Source organism: Plasmodium inui (assembly GCF_000524495.1).
Source record: "Plasmodium inui San Antonio 1 unplaced genomic scaffold supercont1.4, whole genome shotgun sequence".
Lineage (NCBI taxonomy): Eukaryota > Apicomplexa > Aconoidasida > Haemosporida > Plasmodiidae > Plasmodium > Plasmodium inui.
Window position 1 is genome coordinate 585,768 of NW_008481838.1, and position 18,029 is coordinate 603,796.

The 18,029-nt window shown below is 47.1% G+C and overlaps 4 protein-coding genes across 4 annotated transcripts; 3 read left to right on the plus strand and 1 right to left on the minus strand.

Annotated features, from left to right (window-relative positions):
• C922_01292 (hypothetical protein) lies at positions 1-4,820 on the minus strand (the record flags this gene model as incomplete). Its single annotated transcript, XM_008816898.1, has 5 exons — positions 1-62; positions 136-2,275; positions 3,362-3,432; positions 3,523-3,592; positions 3,747-4,820. 5 exons carry the CDS (start codon positions 4,818-4,820, stop codon positions 1-3), a joined length of 3,417 nt encoding a protein of 1,138 aa, XP_008815120.1.
• A 572-nt stretch (positions 4,821-5,392) lies between these two features.
• On the plus strand, positions 5,393-5,970 carry C922_01293 (hypothetical protein; the record flags this gene model as incomplete). The annotated part of the gene is made up of 2 exons (XM_008816899.1): positions 5,393-5,685; positions 5,844-5,970. The coding sequence occupies 2 exons, from the start codon at positions 5,393-5,395 to the stop codon at positions 5,968-5,970; spliced, it is 420 nt and encodes a 139-aa protein (XP_008815121.1).
• Positions 5,971-7,227: 1,257 nt separating this feature from the next.
• Positions 7,228-12,453, plus strand: C922_01294 (phosphatidylinositol 3-kinase; the record flags this gene model as incomplete). The annotated part of the gene is made up of 1 exon (XM_008816900.1): positions 7,228-12,453. The coding sequence occupies one exon, from the start codon at positions 7,228-7,230 to the stop codon at positions 12,451-12,453; it is 5,226 nt and encodes a 1,741-aa protein (XP_008815122.1).
• Positions 12,454-15,006: 2,553 nt separating this feature from the next.
• C922_01295 (hypothetical protein) lies at positions 15,007-17,841 on the plus strand (the record flags this gene model as incomplete). The annotated part of the gene is made up of 8 exons (XM_008816901.1): positions 15,007-15,020; positions 15,191-15,233; positions 15,478-15,542; positions 15,791-15,921; positions 16,044-16,138; positions 16,232-16,847; positions 16,947-17,410; positions 17,497-17,841. 8 exons carry the CDS (start codon positions 15,007-15,009, stop codon positions 17,839-17,841), a joined length of 1,773 nt encoding a protein of 590 aa, XP_008815123.1.
• Between the last annotated feature and the right edge of the window lie 188 nt (positions 17,842-18,029).

Genomic DNA, 18,029 nt, shown 5'->3' on the forward strand with positions numbered 1-18,029 from the left:
CTAGGAAAGGGCGCGATTATCGCCGTCGCCAAGGGTCTCTATGCTGTGGTTGGAAACTGGGACTGGGTGGGTGTGGTGGAAAAAACTATGGAGGCGAACCAAACTGATGAGGAACACCAAATTGAAGCGGAATACCAAATTGGGGCGACGGGCTGAACTGCTGGCGATCCTGCTGACGATCCTGCTGACGATCCTGCTGACGATCCTGCTGACGATCCCGCTGCCTCTCCTGCGAGACGTACTGTTGCCACGTGGAAGAAACCAAGGGGCTCTGATTATACACATACGGATTAGCGTAATGCTGAAAGGAATGATGCGGAGTGTTCTTCAGCTCGAAAGCCCACTTGATGGTCAATGCTGTGGAGTGATTTTCAATGGGCTGATCCGACATGGCCACTTTGGCAAACTCCGCATTGACTCTGTATGAATATTGAACGAAGGCAATATTTTTAAAAGGGACATACCTTACATAGTCAATGCGTCCAAAGTTGCTAAACTCATCATATAAGATCTGCTCAATTAAGTGGACTTGCTCGAAGTTATCAATGTGAATGCTTCCAATGAAGAGGGTTCTACACTCACTGTTAAAATTACCCACCCCACTCATGTCTTCTTTGAAGGTACTGAATTTTTCTCGTCCGAAAATATCAATCGTCTGTTCAAACTGTAACTCATCATTTTCGTTTGGAATTCGGTGTCTGTAGAGGCAGTTATGCCCGTAAGCACAACAACCGCGTGCAAAGTAGATGCAAAAAAATTGCCTGCTGGTCAAATTTTTATCTGCCTTTGTGTATCCTGAGTCGGTGGATGGTTTGCATTTGAACCTTGCCACAAAGCGTTGTGGAGCAGTGCTACTGGTACCACTGCTTCCTTTGTCGAACTTGTCCGGCATGTACCTTCCGAACCAGATGTTGTACTGGTCATTCCCCTCTGAGTATTCCACTTTGTTCAGCTCCTCTTGGGTCACTTGCAATTTGGCTGGGCGTTTCAGGATTTCTTTTACCTTGTCGTTCTTCTTCATTAGCTGGATGCTTTTGTCCAGAAGGGAGCAGAACCCATAGGGCTCTTCCCCCATGTCTGTTTCCATCCCACGGCCGTAGTCCTCGTATATGCCATAGTAATAGTAGTGGTAGTTGTGAGTGTAGTGGTAGTTATAGATATAATTGTAGTTTATATGGTTTGTGTAGGTCGCATACGTCGCGTTCTCCATGTCGACCATGTTCATCGTTCCTGGGGGCCCCGTGGATGAGACTGTTGTGGCGGGAGGAACGTTTCCCACGGGGAGCATGCCTGCCCCACCGGGGTAACCAGAGCCGTACAGGTTGTAGTAGCCATTCGAGTTGATCCAACTCCGTGGATAGCTTCCACCACTACTGACATTGTTGTACGCCCCTTGCGGATTGAATTTATTTGCCGTTCCCTGGCTCTTCCCTTTCTGCGCCCTCTCAACACAATCGTGTGGTTTCTTATTGTACTGGTGCTTACCGTCGCCTTTACTCAGGTTGGTGTCACTCTGCGGTGCACTCTTCTCCTCTGCCTCTCCGTTCACTTCTTTGTTGGTCGTGTCTCCTGAGTTACTTCTCATCTGTTTTTCTCTGTTCTTCTTTGTTTCTCCTACTTGTGGCGCTTCACTCCGTGTGTCCCTTTCCACGGTAGGGCTATCAGCATTCCTGTTAGGATTATTACTTCCATCTTGCAAGACGTCACGTGGGGTCACGCTGGACTTATCCTCTCGGCTACAGTGATGCCCTCCTTCCACCTCGCTTACTTGTTGGCTATTCATTTCCACTGCCTGCAGAGGCTCAAACGGGGCCGCAGCCTCATTTGAGTTGTTTTCCCCTAATCCTATGGCCTCCTTATCACGATTGACTTCCTCCCCGATTCGGCTATGAACATTTAATGCATTGCTTAACTGGTCAGAGACAGCCTGGGTGGTGTTATTTTCCTTCGACTTCCACGCGCTCTCATTTTGTGTCCCTCTGTCGGGGATGCTTCCACCTTTCGCTTCCAAACCATCAGGACATTGCTTGCTTATGTCGTCCTGGTTTGCCCCGACGCTATGCGTGTCGCGTCCTTCCGCCACCGTCTTGACATCGTCCCCCAGTGACTCTCCCCCTTGGCTTGCCACTTCTGAGGCTTCTTCATTTTTTTTCAATCCAGATACTTCCCCCCTACGTTGTTCTTCCCCCCTTCTCGCGTTAACCTTTTTTTTTCTATTCCCATCATGGTCCTCTGCTTGGACTATATTAAAAAACCGTTTCGCGTTCATCTGCAGCTGGTGAGTGCATCGAGGATGGTGGGAAGAGACAGACCGAACGATGCCATGTGGACAGGAGAAGCCACGGGGAATTTTTAGCGACGTTGCGAAGTTCCCTTAAAGCTTCGGCGGGATCACCCTCTGGTCATTTTTTCCAACCTTCGGATGGATGCCCTCCGGGGCATTGTTTCGCTTCCTCACTTCGCTTCTTCAATTCGCTTCTTCACTTCGCTTCTTCACTGGTTAGCACGCCCTACAAGAAAGCAGCAGAGGGGGTGCCCCGCCGTGTAGGCCGCTCCCTGTAACGGAAGCCTGCGGTGACTTCTCTTCTTGTTCCCTCCTATGCAAATTGCAGAAATTGGGAAGTGAGGAAACCAGAAAAAAATAAATCGTCAGGGGGTATATTTTGTTGGTGGGGAACCGTACGAGTTAATTATTTTTTCTTTTTTCAACCTCTTTTTTTTGCACGTTATGCAGAAGGAAGGAAAAAAAAATAAAATAACAAAAAAAAATACAACAAAATAGAATAAAAGGAGAGGTACACTTCCATTGCCCTTCCAACGGAGCTGCTTCTCCGAAGTAAAACTCCTCTTTTTGCGCTATTTTGTTGCAAATGGATCTTTTAGGACCGCGTTGATGAGGCTACACCCCGTTTATCAAGTGCCAATTGCGGGTCAGACAAAAAAAAAAAAAAAAAAAAAGTTAAAAAACAGAGTGCAAAGGAAAGTGCAGAAAAAATAAGAAACCACATAACGTTATATTAATAAGACGGAGTGGAGGGAAATTTTTGGAAGGGGACAACCCGCCTCTATTAGAAAAAAAATTCCCAAATGAGGAGTTTCCCCTCCGAAAGCATATACTCTGTGTCTCCTCCCTTTTGGGATACCATCAGGGATCTATCAGACGCGGGAAAACTCCCCATGTCACTGGCATACGTGTGTGGATGGAGGGGGTATGCGCCTGGCGAGGCCAGCAAAAGGTCTGTTGTTACATGTACACTTGGGACAGTTCATCGGCGAGGCTGAAAACCGAACGACTGTGTTCTATGTGTGTTCATCTACCCAAGGCGCTACACATCGCTACAACAGGACGCCGCTACATGACCACTCTTCCCTTGACGTAGAAGTAGTAGTATAGGATTCCCAGGAACATCCCCGTGAGGTGTGCCACGTGGCCTGTCGAGAGGGGGGGAACAAGGGGCGTGAGGATAAACGAAGACATATGCAATGTAAAATGCAAGGGCGCTTTTAGATGCGATGCCGAACCTGTGTTGTCCTTCTTGTCCGTCAGCACGCAGTAGACCTCGTTCGCGCAGTAGAGGGAGGTGAACAGGGCCTGCGGGGGGGGAAAGCGGCAAGGAAGCGACAGAAAAAGGAAACGATGGATAAAGAAAGGTAACGCAGAAAGAACGGAGTGGCTCAATGAATGAACGAATGAGAAGTGGGATTAATTAAGCGCCGCGGCACCGCTTCGCTAGGCCTGCCCTTACCAGGGGAATCGCCAACACCCCATAGAGATAAATGTTGTGGCTAGGGAACATGAGCGTGTACGTCGTGAGAATGGAGCTGATGCTGCCGCTGGCCCCCAAGACGGAAACGTTGCCGTAGGGAAAGGAACCCCCACGCTTCTGGTAGCAAATCTCTACATATGATGATATGATCCCACTAATAAAATAAGTCAGAAAGAAATTCTTGGAGGTAATAATCATCTCGAAGGATCTCCCGATGTAGAAGAGCGAAATGGTATTCAGCAGAAGGGACTGCACAGTGTTGTGGCTGATAAGGTTGGTTATGAGCGTATAAAGTTTCCTTTCCCTCAGCTGCTGCAATCCGCAGCAAAAGTGGTTATACATAAATTCAAGCGTTAAAAAGTTGAACAGCCCAAAGGGGGAAGAATGACGAGACGACGCATTGTTAAAACCCGGGGGGCTATAGACATTCGAACTGGGATAGTAAAACCCTCGGGGCATCCCAACATAGTTGTATGTATCCCCAGGCTTCGCATTCATCCATAAGAGGAAAACCAAAAGGTGCAGTGACATCAACGTGTACGTCACAGGTGCTCTCCTATAATGATAATGAATTATATTTCTATAATACGATATGTTGGCGTCCCGACAGAGGTTCATCAGATTTTTAAAAAAGACTCTTCCTCCAAGGGAAACTTTGTACAGGACAGTTTTTATGTGTTGTCCATCAATTCCTATGTTTTTCATTAACATCCCCTTTAGGAACAATGGGGCAACTTGCTTTCTAATTCTGGTTCTTTCTTTTCTCCACGTGGATAGTGTGTCCTGATACTTTACTCTTACCTGTTCATACTTGACACGCAATTCTTCAAATGTCTTTTTTATCATTTTGTCGATCTCCTTCTCTCTTTTGCGAGCATGTTCCATCGTTATGCCGTTCCATTTGCGAAGCATATTCCGCAGCGGGATACCACGCACAGTGTCAAAAATGAATTGACTCCTCTTCTTCTCCTTAATGGGTTGCTTATCCGAGTACCTGGAGAAGCCCCGAGACCAATGGCCGCACTGGGCCAAGTGCCTCCCCACCTTTTTCATCTCCAGGGGGGATGCCAGGCCAGACTCTGTTAGGCAGCGTCACCCCGTGGAAGTAGCGTCACGCTGGATCATGCCCACTCGGGTGGTAAATCTCTCTCCTCGTGTCAACGCTGCGCACCAAGGGGAGTAACTACACACGTACGTACATAAGTACTGCTGCTTGTGCTTACTTTGCGGCAGTTCCGCCGCTGGAAAGGAACGGAGTTGGATAATTTATTTTTTTCCCATTGCACTGGTTTTTTTCTTGACGCTCCTTTGGTGAAGAGTTCCTTTTTTTTTGTTTTCTTTTCTTTTTCTTTTTTTTTTCTCCCACCTTGCGCTGTTAACCTCCTCGCCAGCAGGTGAACCTGTTTATTTCCCAGCACGTTTGGTGTTTCCCGTGGTCGAAAAGGCGTAACAGAAGTTGCCAATTTTTCCCAGGCATAAACCGTTTTGGCGACTGCTTACAATTTTGATGCACTCCCCCCTACACGTGACTGCGAAAGATAGTGAGCGCTCCCACGAGAACTCTTTGTGGGTGGTTAGAAGGGGCAAGTTGTCTCTGCCCTCTCTCTCGCGGGGCAGGCCTAAGGATGGTCCTTCTCACAACCCAAGTAAACCCCCCGGATTGCGTGAAAGGAAGCAAAAAGGAAACGGAAGCACATCGGGATTACTTTAAGACGGTGGTGGAAGAATCCATAGAGTGCGAAATAAATAAGAAGAAAAAAAAATGGACCCCGCAGAAACTCCAGAAAGAGTTCACCATGCAGAAGCATGACTTGGTGTGTCTGAGTCGTTATCGGTATCACCCTTTTAAGGTGGCCTGTCAGAATGGTTTTTCCTTTTTGCAGCCCGGGGGAAGCTACTACACCTCCAGTTATAAGTTGTAAGTGCAGTACCAACACTTCCACCCGGTTTCCATACCTTTATACAGCCTTTATCACTCACCTCTGCACACGGCGCTACCCCCTGCCGCACTTGTCATGGTTCTCCCCCCCACACACGCACGCACACATACACGTACGCACAATCCTCCTCTCGCAGGCAGAACCGGAACTACAAACTCGTTTTCGAAAACCTGTGCATGTCCCCATCAATTCAAATCTCCTTCTGCGGAATTCTCATGACCGTAATTGCGGCCCTGGTGGACTTGAAGAACAGACGATTGTGAATCAGCCAAGGAGTTTGAGGGAGTCACAATTCTCTCGGTGCCAGACGAAGACATGGTGGTGATGATGAAGAAACGTTTGTATCTTGTGCCTGCAGACACAGGAAGAGATGACCCTTTCATGCCAATGGGATGACTTTCGCAAGGATGCGGTTTCCTGGATATAGGCCTATCCGTCGAACGAACAAACCGTGAATCCTAAACATACCCACGGATAACACCCCGGGTACCTTTTAATATTTTCCCCCTCTCGTCGTTACGGTCCAAATCACGGACTGCATACTTTCGTGATTACCATCTTGACACAGTTACTTTATTTGCTATCTTTTTTTTTTTCTTCTAATGCGGGTAGGAATGCTCAGCGATGGGGACGAATTGTTCTTCTATTTTATCCCCCGCCATCCGTGCCTGACTCACTTTGGTGATTTTTCTCATTCCCCATTTGGTCCCTTGGTCAGTTCGTCATTTTTCCGGCTCCCCTACAACTGCAAATCCATTTTTAAAACACCTCGCACGAATAGGGTCGCAGAAAAGGAAAAAAAAACGCCCAGTGGAAATGCGCCTCTTTTTGCAAAAGAAATGTTTAGCGGCACCGCTTGCACATTGTGTTCAGAGGCGCACTAAAACCACTCTACCACCACCACCACCACCAAAAAAAAAAAACAGCAACCGGATGGAAAAGCACGCGCAAAAAGAAGTAGAAACGATGGATGTGCATAAAAGAGGGACATACAGCATAGAAGAAAAACGCCCCCACGAATGCTCGAACTTATTCCGTGCCTGCGCCATAGCCTAGCGTATAAAAAAAGAAAAAAAAAAAAGCCCTTTCCGGAAGCCCCACCTCGCGGCAAAAACGTTAAGAAAAGGGGCCTCATGGGACGGTCTGTTCCTGCCCCTGTATCTGCTTCGCTCTTGTTCAAAGCCATAACCATAACAACTGCCCGTGCAACTACCCCCACCGGCAGGGAAGCTCCTCGGGGATCAAGGAGCCAACAATAATAGAGCAGATTAACGCAGGAGGAGAAAAGCCAAGAGGGAAAGAAACCCTTACCGCCTCCCGTTACCGACATTCTGTAAAATGAGAAAGAGGCCTTTTTTTTCCTCTTCCTATCCGAAAGCCCTTATCGAGAAAAAAAAAAATCCAGTTGCGGGGAAACCCCAAGGAGAGGTGAGAAGTAACCGAAAGGTACATACATTTGTATAGGTTTGAAAGTGAGGAGAAAATATGAAGCCTCTAACTCCTCAACGAAGACAGGCAAGATGAACAGTGCAAACATAAAAGACGTCAGAGGTTACTTCTCCGTAAGGCTAAGTCTCTTCACGGTTTTTAAGGGTGGACATGGGAGTGATGTCCGAGGGAAGCGGCTACGTAGTCATGGGCACAAGGACTGTGGTGTCGCCCCCGGGGAAGAGGCCTCTTCCCCCCCGAGTGAAGAGGATAACGATAGCGCCGCTAACTCCGCAAACAGCGATAACACGGGGAGTCCCCCCAGCTGGGGGGACAAAACGGCGTTGCTGCGCAAAATGCAGAGGCTGGAAAAATTCAAGTACCTCCAGAGGAAGAGGAAAAGGAAGCATCTGAGCTTGACAGCGGATGGCAAGGAAAGACTTCGCCCAGGAAAGGGGGAATCGAAAAGGAGAATGCCCCCCATTCATTGCAAAGGAGCTACCGCCACTGTGTGGGCAGGCTCAACAGGCGCTGTAGACTACAAGTCCAATCGCAATAGAAGAAGAAAACGTCCAGGTGATAAGTATGCCGACGAGGAGAAAATCCTCAGTGATGAATATGAAGCTATTTGCTATCTTCTTATGGACAACGAGTTTTATAGCCACCCGGTCCGCGTCAGCTGTGGAGGCTTTCGCAGAAGGGAAAGACAAAGTGCCAGCCAACTTAGTAACAAGGGGGTGAACCATTTGGGGGATGACTGGGGGATGTCCACACGCATAAAAAAGGACGAGTGGAAAAATGATGATCATCGAATTGCCGAGGATCTGGCACAGATGTTGCCTACGTCCGATAGAAACAGTTCCGAGACAGAGAAAAGAAAGAAAGGGGAAGGTGAACTATTTTGTGAAAATCCAGTGGGGGGTAATAATCTTTCCAGTGGAGGAGAGCCCCCCGCAGGTGCCGCACCTACATGTGACAGTAACTGTGATGACCACTTTGATGACTCCTGGGAGGAGGACTCCACGATGATGCCCAGAAACAGAAAAGCCAAAGCGATAAGAAGGAACCTGCACACAATCAATCGAACTGTGAAGTATCCTATTAGGCTGTGCCAGCTGAGTCCTGACAGCTACTTATTTTTTCTCATCCAACATAGGAAAAAAAAAGATCGGAAGTTTTTCTCCTACTGTAGGGTGTTTTCCCCCAGTGGTGTCATTAAACAGGGACTTCAAATTAGAAAGTTGTACCATCTTGGAAGGAAGGAAAAAATTGAGGACGTCATCACCTTTGCGTTGAGGAGGAAAATTGCACATGTCGATGATAACAGTTGTATATGGGGTATTCCCTACCAGGGGATAATTTCCTTCTTGAAAGAAAACTGTGTTTATCGCGATTTGTTATGTTTGTACCGTCACTCGAGGAAAGGAAGTGTGCACAGGAGGGGGTTCCCCTGTGGAGGAGGAATTATAGAAAATGTTCCAAGTGAAGCCTCCTCAGAAAGGGGCAGTCATCATAGTATGCTCCCCTTAATAGAGGAGAAAAAGGAACGACATGTTCGTAAAAGTGTGTACGAGGCTGATAGGATGGGCAGCCCAGACGACGCACTGGTAGGTACCACCCCCCCGCGTAGTACCAGACGACACGACCAGTTTATATGCCCCATAACAGCGGGAAACCCTCGCCGCTGCCAGAGAAGTGACACCTTCTATCAATCGATGAAACGGTTCAGTCGCATCGAACGTTACGTACGTTCAGTAAGGAAAATTTTCTTCGGATGGGGCGCCCCAGTGGAGAATTACGTCCTTGCGGGGAGGACAACCTGCCAAGCGGGGGATCACCGCGAAGTGACGGAAGAAAACGTGAAAGGGGGACATGACGGCGGTCTCACCTGGGGGGAGACCCCCATGCAGGAACAACAACGAGAGCACAAAGGTTGTGTTGCCGTTCGTGTGACCAACCTTGGGGATAAAAAAAAAAAAAAAAAAATTATGGCCAGTCAGGTAAAACGATTGCTGAGGAAGGTACGCCAGTACAAAGGGGAATTGTTCTGCGCTGGGGCAAGGACACATCATAAATGTGGCCAGCCTGGTCAGCTCCTTGAGGAGACCGTGCCGAAGCAGAACCGCGTGGCGACATCCCTAAGGCGAATATCAGACATGTACGCCCAGTGGAAGAAAAAGGAGGAGAGGCACATCGCCGGGTTCCTTTTTTTTCACTTTTTTTTTTTTAACAAACGTTGCGTGTACTATGGCGACAAGAGGGGTGGGAACGATCAGGAGGGAAGAAGCAACCGGGGGGAGTCTTGTCCGACCAGTTGCTACCCCGATAGTCGCGATGACCTCCATTATCGAAGTAGCTGGTTTTTCAATTCCTTCGACTACGTGGGCGAGGTGGATGGCGCGCCGGGCGGGGGCACCAGTTCGATTGCGCGGGCCTTCCTGAAAAGGGTGAAGCGACCGCTCAGAAGGGGAGAAGACACACTACAGAGGGACGAAGCTCTGCAGGGGGAAGAACCACTCCAAGAGAACCAAATCCCCGATGTGGGAGCAGTGCAGGGGAAAAACCCGGGGAAGGAAAAAAAGCGAAACGACATATTCGAGCATATGAACAGGTACGCAAGTCGCATCAGCAAAAACATCCACCTGGCGAACAGAAGCAGATACGATGATTACCCGTTTGACTTTTCTCTCCAGAAAGGGGAAGGCGGGTGGCACGGCACACCCGACGCAGCTCCAGCGATGGAGGAAATAAAAACGATAAACACCATTTTGAACACGCCACTGATTAAGCTAAATGAGGTGGAGAAAAAGTGCCTGTGGAAGTTCCGCCTGCAGCTAGTGAACAGGGAAGAAGCCTTGGGTAAATTCCTCAAGAGCGTCAATTGGGACAACCAGCAAGAGAAGGAAGAAGCCACGCAGCTGATAAACTACTGGTCGAAGCCATCTTTGGAAAACTGTCTTGAATTGTTGAATTCGTACCTACAACGTACAGTAATTAAGAAGTACGTGATGCAGATAATTGCTCAGGCGAAAAAGGATCAACTGAAATTATATCTATTCCAGCTGGTGCAAAGTCTTCGAGTTTTTAACCACGAACCGATTGACGATCTGTTTATGGAGACCTTAATTAACAAATGTATCACGTCGAAGAAGCTCTCCATTTTTCTCCACTGGTTTTTGTTAAGCGAGACCAAAGACAAGTGCAAAGGGAATCTCTACATTCATATTCACAAGCTGTTTATTACCAAATTAATGACGTCAAACTTGAGAAAGAAGAGAAAGATTTTGTCTATCCTGAAAAATCAGAATCGATTTAGGAACCAGTTGTTGTACCTCACTAAAATTGCCAAGAGGAAGTCCGAGCGGATCCATAACAAAACGAAGAAGCTGAGACAGTTTCTCTTTTGCTACCGCCAGAAGTACGGCTGCGTTGTCATTAAAGACTTCATAAAGAATAACATCTTCGTGTCGGACAACGAGGTCTACGACTTTGTCTCTCCACGGGGTGCAACCCCAGAAGAAGCAGAAACAGAAGCAGACGCAGAATCAGAAGCAGAAGGAGACGTCCTTGTAGCGCAACACGCGCGCGAGGAGGATGCCGACGCTGACGCTAACGCGGACGCCAATTCGATGCACCACCAGAGTGACGTGCGCAACTCCGTGTACTACCTAAACGGCGAGCTGAGCATCCGCGCAGATCCGGGGGCAGACGCCTACTGCTTCCAGTACCAGCCCCCGGGTGCGCAAACCGCGGAGGGAGCGCTGCCCGCCGCGCACAGGTCAATCTCGGACGTCAGCACGGAGGACAGCAAAACTGTCAACTACATAGATGACTCCAAAGGGGCCCCTAGCGAGAGAAACAGAGATACCTCCTTCTTCTCAAACCTCCTGCAGCTAAATGAAAATTTCGACTTCTTCCTCAGCGCGACGTACAGCGACGAGGACAACAACATTGACATCCTGGATGATTCCATAAGTCTCGTCAGGAAGCAGAAGATAAAGCGAATCAAAGCTCCCCTAATTCTCCCCATCGACCCAGACATAGAATTCTTGACCTTTCTACCTGAACAGTCATACGTTTTGCGATCCTCTCTTTACCCCATTGTAATAGCTTGCCTGGTCAGAAAAAAAATTAAATTGGCACATGAACATTTCCACAATTTGATAATCAATGAGCAGAAATATTTGAAAAAAAATGTGAAAAAAAAAAAAAACTATTCCATGTACCATTCGTTCAACTCTAAGTTCTTAAAATCTCTGTATAGCTCCTTTGACTGTGCATCTGATTTTGAGCGTCACTACCAGAAAGTGAAGTGGGAAGGCAAAAACATCTTTTATAATGGTAGAAAGGTGGAGAAAGTGGGGTTGCAAAAATGGGTCTCTCCTGAAAGTGAAGAGTGTCCAGGCGCAGAGTCTCCAGGCGTAGACTCTCCAAACGCAGACACCCCAAGCTCCGCAGTGGTGATCCACCACGAGTCGGAAAGTAACTCACACAGTAACCAACGCGTAAAGAAATACAACGAGATATACGAACTCTCCATTAAAAAGTACATTTACAAAGCGGGGGATGACTTGAGACAAGACCATCTGGTCATACAGATAATATGCATCATTGACAACATATGGAAACGGTATGGACTCGATCTGAAGTTAACTCTTTACAAAGTTCTTGCCCTCTCCACAGATGATGGATTTATCGAATTCGTTAACTACGCAGAATCTATTTCTTCTATTAAAAAGAATTATAAGGGAGAAATTAGGCAGTACTTCATGGACAAGAGCACCGATCCGAAGTCTCCCCTTGGATTTGATGCCAGCATTTTGGAAAACTTCATCTCGAGTTGTGCAGGATATAGTGTCATCACCTACCTACTTGGAATAGGAGATCGACATTTAGACAACCTCATGGTTTCACGAGATGGATGTTTTTTCCACATTGACTTTGGGTACATACTCGGAGAAGACCCCAAGCCGTTTTCTCCCCCCATGAAATTGTGCAAAGAAATGATCGAGGCGATGGGTGGAGCCCATAGTGTCGGTTATGAACAGTTTTTGAAGAAGTGCTGTCTGGCGTATAAGTACCTGCGCTACCACTCCAAGTTAATCATTAGCCTTCTCGACTGCATGTGCGAGTCTGGATTGAAGGACATGAAAATGAGCCCCGAGTTGTGCGTGCTGAAGGTTCAGGAAAAGTTCAGACTGGATTTAAACGACGAGGCTGCGGAGGTTTACTTCTTGAGTGTCATCAACGCCTCCGTCAAGACGCTCTTCCCCGTCGTGGTGGACAAGCTGCACGAGTGGGCCCTCAACTGGAAGTGACAGCGAGGAGAAGCAGCAGGGGGAGGAAATGCCGAAATGCCCCGCGTTCGAACGCCCCCCGGTTGTCTCAGGCGGAAAAGCAGCTCATCTTTCCCGTTGCAACCGTTTACTCCGTTGTGTACGTGCCACCTACGTGTGCTCCTCTTTTTTTGTCATTTCGCAGTGCTATTGCTCCTTCTTCGGTTTTTCCCCGTTTGGCCGACACATCGCGCTGCCACCTCGCGAATGCCTTTTTTTTTTTTAAGTTCCAACTATACCAACACGTCGATGTACATGTGTAGTAAAAGTGAATATTTACCTTCCCACATACGAGTGGTAGACGGGTATAAAAACCTCTTTTAAAACCAAGCCAATTCGTCCCTAATCGAAAAGGTGCCTGTAACTGTGCAGCGGTGGGTTACTCCCAGCGTGGTGATACATACCGCTAATTTTAAAAAAGTTCACCATTAAGAGAAAAAATGTAAAAGGTGTGATGGGTATGCGCAGAACTCGTAACAGCATGGTTGCTTATGGCACTTGTTTTTTTTTTTTTCTTATCCCCCTCCTACTTATACACATTTGCGTGTTGCCATTTTCACGCACCTTTTTTTTCATGCCCAATGTAGCAGTAGTGAAAATAGGGGTTGCCTCACTCAGGAAAACAACACAACATGAGAAACCCTGAGACAGAAAAGTCTAAGGAGAATTACCAAGGTGCAGTTGTCTTTCCAACCCAATCCTGCCACAGGGGGGGAAGACAACCCCCTGCACACACTAAGGTGCGTACGCTTCTTAAACGGGTTAGCCATTCTTACAAACATTCCAACTGTAGGAAGTGGGAATTGAAAAAAAAAAAAAAAAAAAAAAAAAACCTGTTCAGGCAAAAACGAATTCTCCAGTGTTGCATTTTAGCTCGAAGCTGAAATACCAACGAAGGAAGAAGAAAAGTACGGACATTTTGGTACGCAGACATTCACACATCCATTGTGCATAAGCATTATGCATCGATTTGGCAGTCTTCCTTTCCTGTTGTTATCCCCAAAATGTGGAAACTGTGCAGTGGGAAGTTAAAAAGGGGTAGCTAAACTAAGCCAGATCAAAAGTTAAAACAGTGCAGAAGTCACGGTGTGTGAAACTTAGACAAAAAAACAGTGAAGAAAAATATATGTGCACACTTTTTACCTTAACATTCTGCACAAAAAAAAAAAAAAAAGAAAAGAAAAAACTTGTACAGGCATTAATATTTGAAAAGTTAAAACCAGAGTAAGGTCATAAAAAAACACCCCTTTGGGAACTTTTCATTTTGAAAATATTTACCCTAACTGTGCATAATTATGCACACAAGTGTGAAGTGTGGAAATTTGTTTCCTTATCTACATAAGTATGTTCATGTCTACAAGGAGGTACCCCCGTTTGATGGCAGAAGCTCGTATGTTGTAGCGCGGAAGGAGTTTTTAATTTTTATTTTGCTCTATTTTTCTTTATTTTGCTTTATTTTTGTTTTATCTTTTTTTCTTTATTTTTATTTTTTTTTCAATATTTGAGGGGGAACAGAAACGAGTAATAATCGGCGAAGGGGCCAAATGACCATCGGGCAAAATTGGGGAGGAGGGTCACGAACGATGCCCCTGCCCTCACCCACGCCACGCAACGGGATGGAACGCTACGTGCCGTTCTGTGCCACGTCGTTTCACCTTTTCTCTTTTTCAAAGGGGACGTAACAAAAAAATTCCGTCCAAAATTGTCACCCCAAATTTGTTCCTTCATGTTTGTCCGTCCAAATTTTTGCCCTCATTTGTTCTTCTAAATTTGTTCCTCTAAATTTGTCCGTCTAAATTTGACGCCCCTTTCATGCCCAACAAAAACGCAGAATCACATTTCTGCTCAGAATAAGAAAGAAAATTTGGCAAAATAAAAAGGAAGACGCTCCCTCAAGCAGGTAGAAACGTGTACACCGTATATGAAAAAAACTATTTGGACCTACGTTGCACAGTCCGCGCAACGTTAGGGGCATTTCTTTGTAAATCTCACGCGTAGAAAAGTGAGACGCATCTTCTGAGTAGAAACGGACAAAGCGGAACCCCCTTTCTGCGTCCTCGTTTTTCAAACTGTTTTGCGATGTGATACTTGAGTGCGCCTACCCACAGTCACTCTCGTCTGTGCGAGTCTGCCGCGCAGGGAGCTCTTTCCCTAGTCTGTGTGATTGCACGCACATTGCGCTGCCCCATTTGCCAACACGCATTGTGTGTAATTTTCGGTTTAGCCCCGAACCGTTGCCCATTTTGAACTCCCGGCGGAGTCGCCCCAACCGCTTTCGCAGCATTCCTGCTTCGAATTAAAAAAAGGCAGGAAAACCCCCCCAAAAAAAAAAGTTAAAAAAGGTAGGAAGAAACTCCCAAAAAGAAGTTATAAAAAAGACAGAAAGATAGACAACCTGAGACGCCTCCCTCATCAGATCCCTACCTGCCGCTTCGCGCATCGTAAACGGACCAACAGCAAGAATTAGAAAATAAAACTGGAAAAGGTCGCAGAAAGGATACACCCCCTCCTAATCCCCTCCCACGGCACATCAAAATGAACTCTCTAAAGTAATAATAAAAGAGATGCACGAAAGGCGATGCCGTGTATCCGCGCCAAATCAGCGGTGTGGACAACATCTGTGAATTATACCCCTGTTTTCATTTCAAAATAACTCGTTGTGGCCGCTTCATAACTGCTCCAAATTTCTGCCTCCCTACACGTTTTCCTCCTTTAAAAGGAAAAAGAAGCAAGACATCCTTTGGGGCAAAAAATGGAGAAACGTAAGGCCAGAAAAAATTACCAAAGCGGGTTCAATTGCGCAATAGTTGTTATAACTCCATAGCTTGTGTACCTTCCAATGTGTTCCTCACCTCGTTCCTCACTGTAAAAATAGCTGCTTCTGGGAACGTTAATATGGGTAGTGCTTGATTCACCCTTGGAAGATCCACCATTGGAATCTCCACCATTGGAATCTCCACCATTGGAATCTCCACCCATGGCTATTTCTCGCCCCCCCTTCCACAGCTTATACAGCAAAAGGCAATTAAAGAAGAAATGAACAAGCAGCTGAAGGCCTCTCTGGAGAAGCAGTAAGGGAGACCCTTCCAAGGGGGCACAAAAAAGAAAAAAAAAAAAAAAAGACATGACTGGACTTGACTGGACAGCAATGGGGAACAAACCCAAGTTGGTGTATCGATGAGAGAACAATCCTATATGTAGTTTTGTCCTTTCTTTGAAATGGTTCCCTACACCCCCCCCCCTCTTTCTCATCTCCGTTGCATTTCATTTCTACGCTTTGGAGGTAACCCCATTGTGTCCCCTTTTATCCTCATCGAAGAAAACAGGAGGAGGAGGAAAAGGAGTGCACCTTCAAGCCACAGACCCTGTGGAATCAGAGCTTTAAGAAAACAATTTCCTTCGTGGACGAGTTTTTCGTCAAGTTGAAGCCGTACATAGAGCAGCAACAAGGTAACTACCTCAGTTGCGCCAATGATTATCCCTCCGAGAGTGGCACCTTTATGCCGACTTCTGCTCACTCTGTCGACTTCTCTCCATTCTGCTTACTCCTTCCACTGTCACAACCCCCACAGCCTACCTAAACCAGCTGAAGGAGCTCGAGCGAGACGACGAAATATTCGCGCAAAAAATTAAGGCAAGCGAAGAGGACACACGCACAAATACGAACGTGTGTATATTTGTGCATGTGTTGGGGCGTTCTATGCCCGCTTTTTTGGCGAGTGCGCCATTTCATACCTCTTCACCATCGCCTCTTACACAGGAAGAACTGCGAACCATGTTGGCGAAAGCAGTGGACAAAGAAATAATGGAATCAATCATCGAAGGATACAAAGGAGTGCGCACCAGAGGAATCAACAAAGTGAAAAGAGAAAGACTAGACATCCTGTCCAAAATGATAAAACTAGAGAGAGCATACAACTGTTTCATGGCAAAAGAAAATGTCGATAAAAAAGATTTAGGGGAGTGTGGATTCGATTGTGACTTGGCAGCAAAGTTAAGAAATGAAATTCTGAAAAATTCCCTGTCCCCGAATTCGTTGAGAGATTTTGCTCGAATCAGATTGGAGATTAATCAAGTGCTGGAAGAGGAGCTTCACAAAAGGGAGAACGAAAAGGAGAGTTTGGCCTACTCTCCTAAGGGAGGTAACAATGAATTGTCGCGGGGTGAAGAGGATTACACGAGTCGATACGCCGCCTTTGTTAACAGCTCGAAGGAGACTTCCCAGGACAGTCTCACGTGCGCGAGTAACAACAGAATGGCGGAAGATGGAATTATCCCCATGAGGGAGTCGTACGAACGGAACTACCAGGGGAACGCGCACACGGGAGGAAAATCGACTACGTTGCACGAGGGGAATCTGCAGGCATGTGTCGAGGGTACGTCTAGTGCCGACTTGGGTGGCATTTTCAGCGGCGATTTCGCTGGCCCGACCCCTCACGCGTGGACGTCTTCATCACGTGCTCCTCCCCCCCCAGAAGGCTGCCAAGTGGTGGCGCCCACCAGGAATGTAGCGAATGGCGGTTCTGCCTTCTATGAGGATGGACAAATGGACGAGCCCCGGATAAGAGGCCACGAACGGCATGGAGCGACGTATGAATCCACCCCCCCAATGGAAAAAAATAACTACACAATGAGTAGTTTAGCCGCTCAGAAAAAGAGAAACAAAAATGTTTACCTCAATAGTAACTACACCGCAATTTTAAAAAACGAAGACGCACACAAGTACGTCTCCTCACTGCAAAAAGATCTCAGTTCAGTTAATGTGATCATCATGAATAATAATGCCGCGAAGAGCGTCATCAGTGGGGGAGGTTCTACCAATCAGAGCGGTAGAGGAAGCTTTGCCAACTCGCCCCTGAAGAGTCTCGCCTACTATGGGAGGGAGAAGCCAACCTATATAGATCCAAACAATATGAACAAGTCAGGAAATTTTGACCCAGTGCAGAAGAGAAGAGGTAGTGTATCCCAGGGGGAGAGGCCCCGAAATGTGTCCCAAGTGGGACCCCACAAAGGGGATTTCCCCAGTGGAGTAGCACCCATGGCAGGGATGGGATGGATGGCAGAAAGGCCCAACACCTGTGGGGAAGCCCCGAAAGGAAGAACACTAGGTATGTGGACAAGAACACATACGCCATGAGGAGTGGCAACAACTTTTACGACGTCGATGGGATGAAAAATAAGAACGAGCAAATGGTCCACCAAATGAACCCTTTTTTCCGAAACAATATGGTCCATGCTGCGCAGCAGCATGTCGTTCCGGTTGCAGTTAGGGGGGGGGATGAGGACTGCCCTCGGCACTTCTACCCCACTGTGGGGGTGACTCTCGCAGTCAGGGGGGACACCCCGACAGCCCCCTACTTCGAAAGATAATGGATAAGTTTGCCATTCTGTAGGAGCGCTCCCGCAGGGGGGAGGCGGCGCGTTGGGGAAAGTTACCACCCCCATGTCAGTACTCCTCGCCATTTCCGTTACACGCAAGGTTGTGTCTTTTTTTTTTTTTTTCGCGTCTTTAATTTTTGTGCCCCCGTTCGTTACGTTTGTGTTACCAAAAAAAAGTA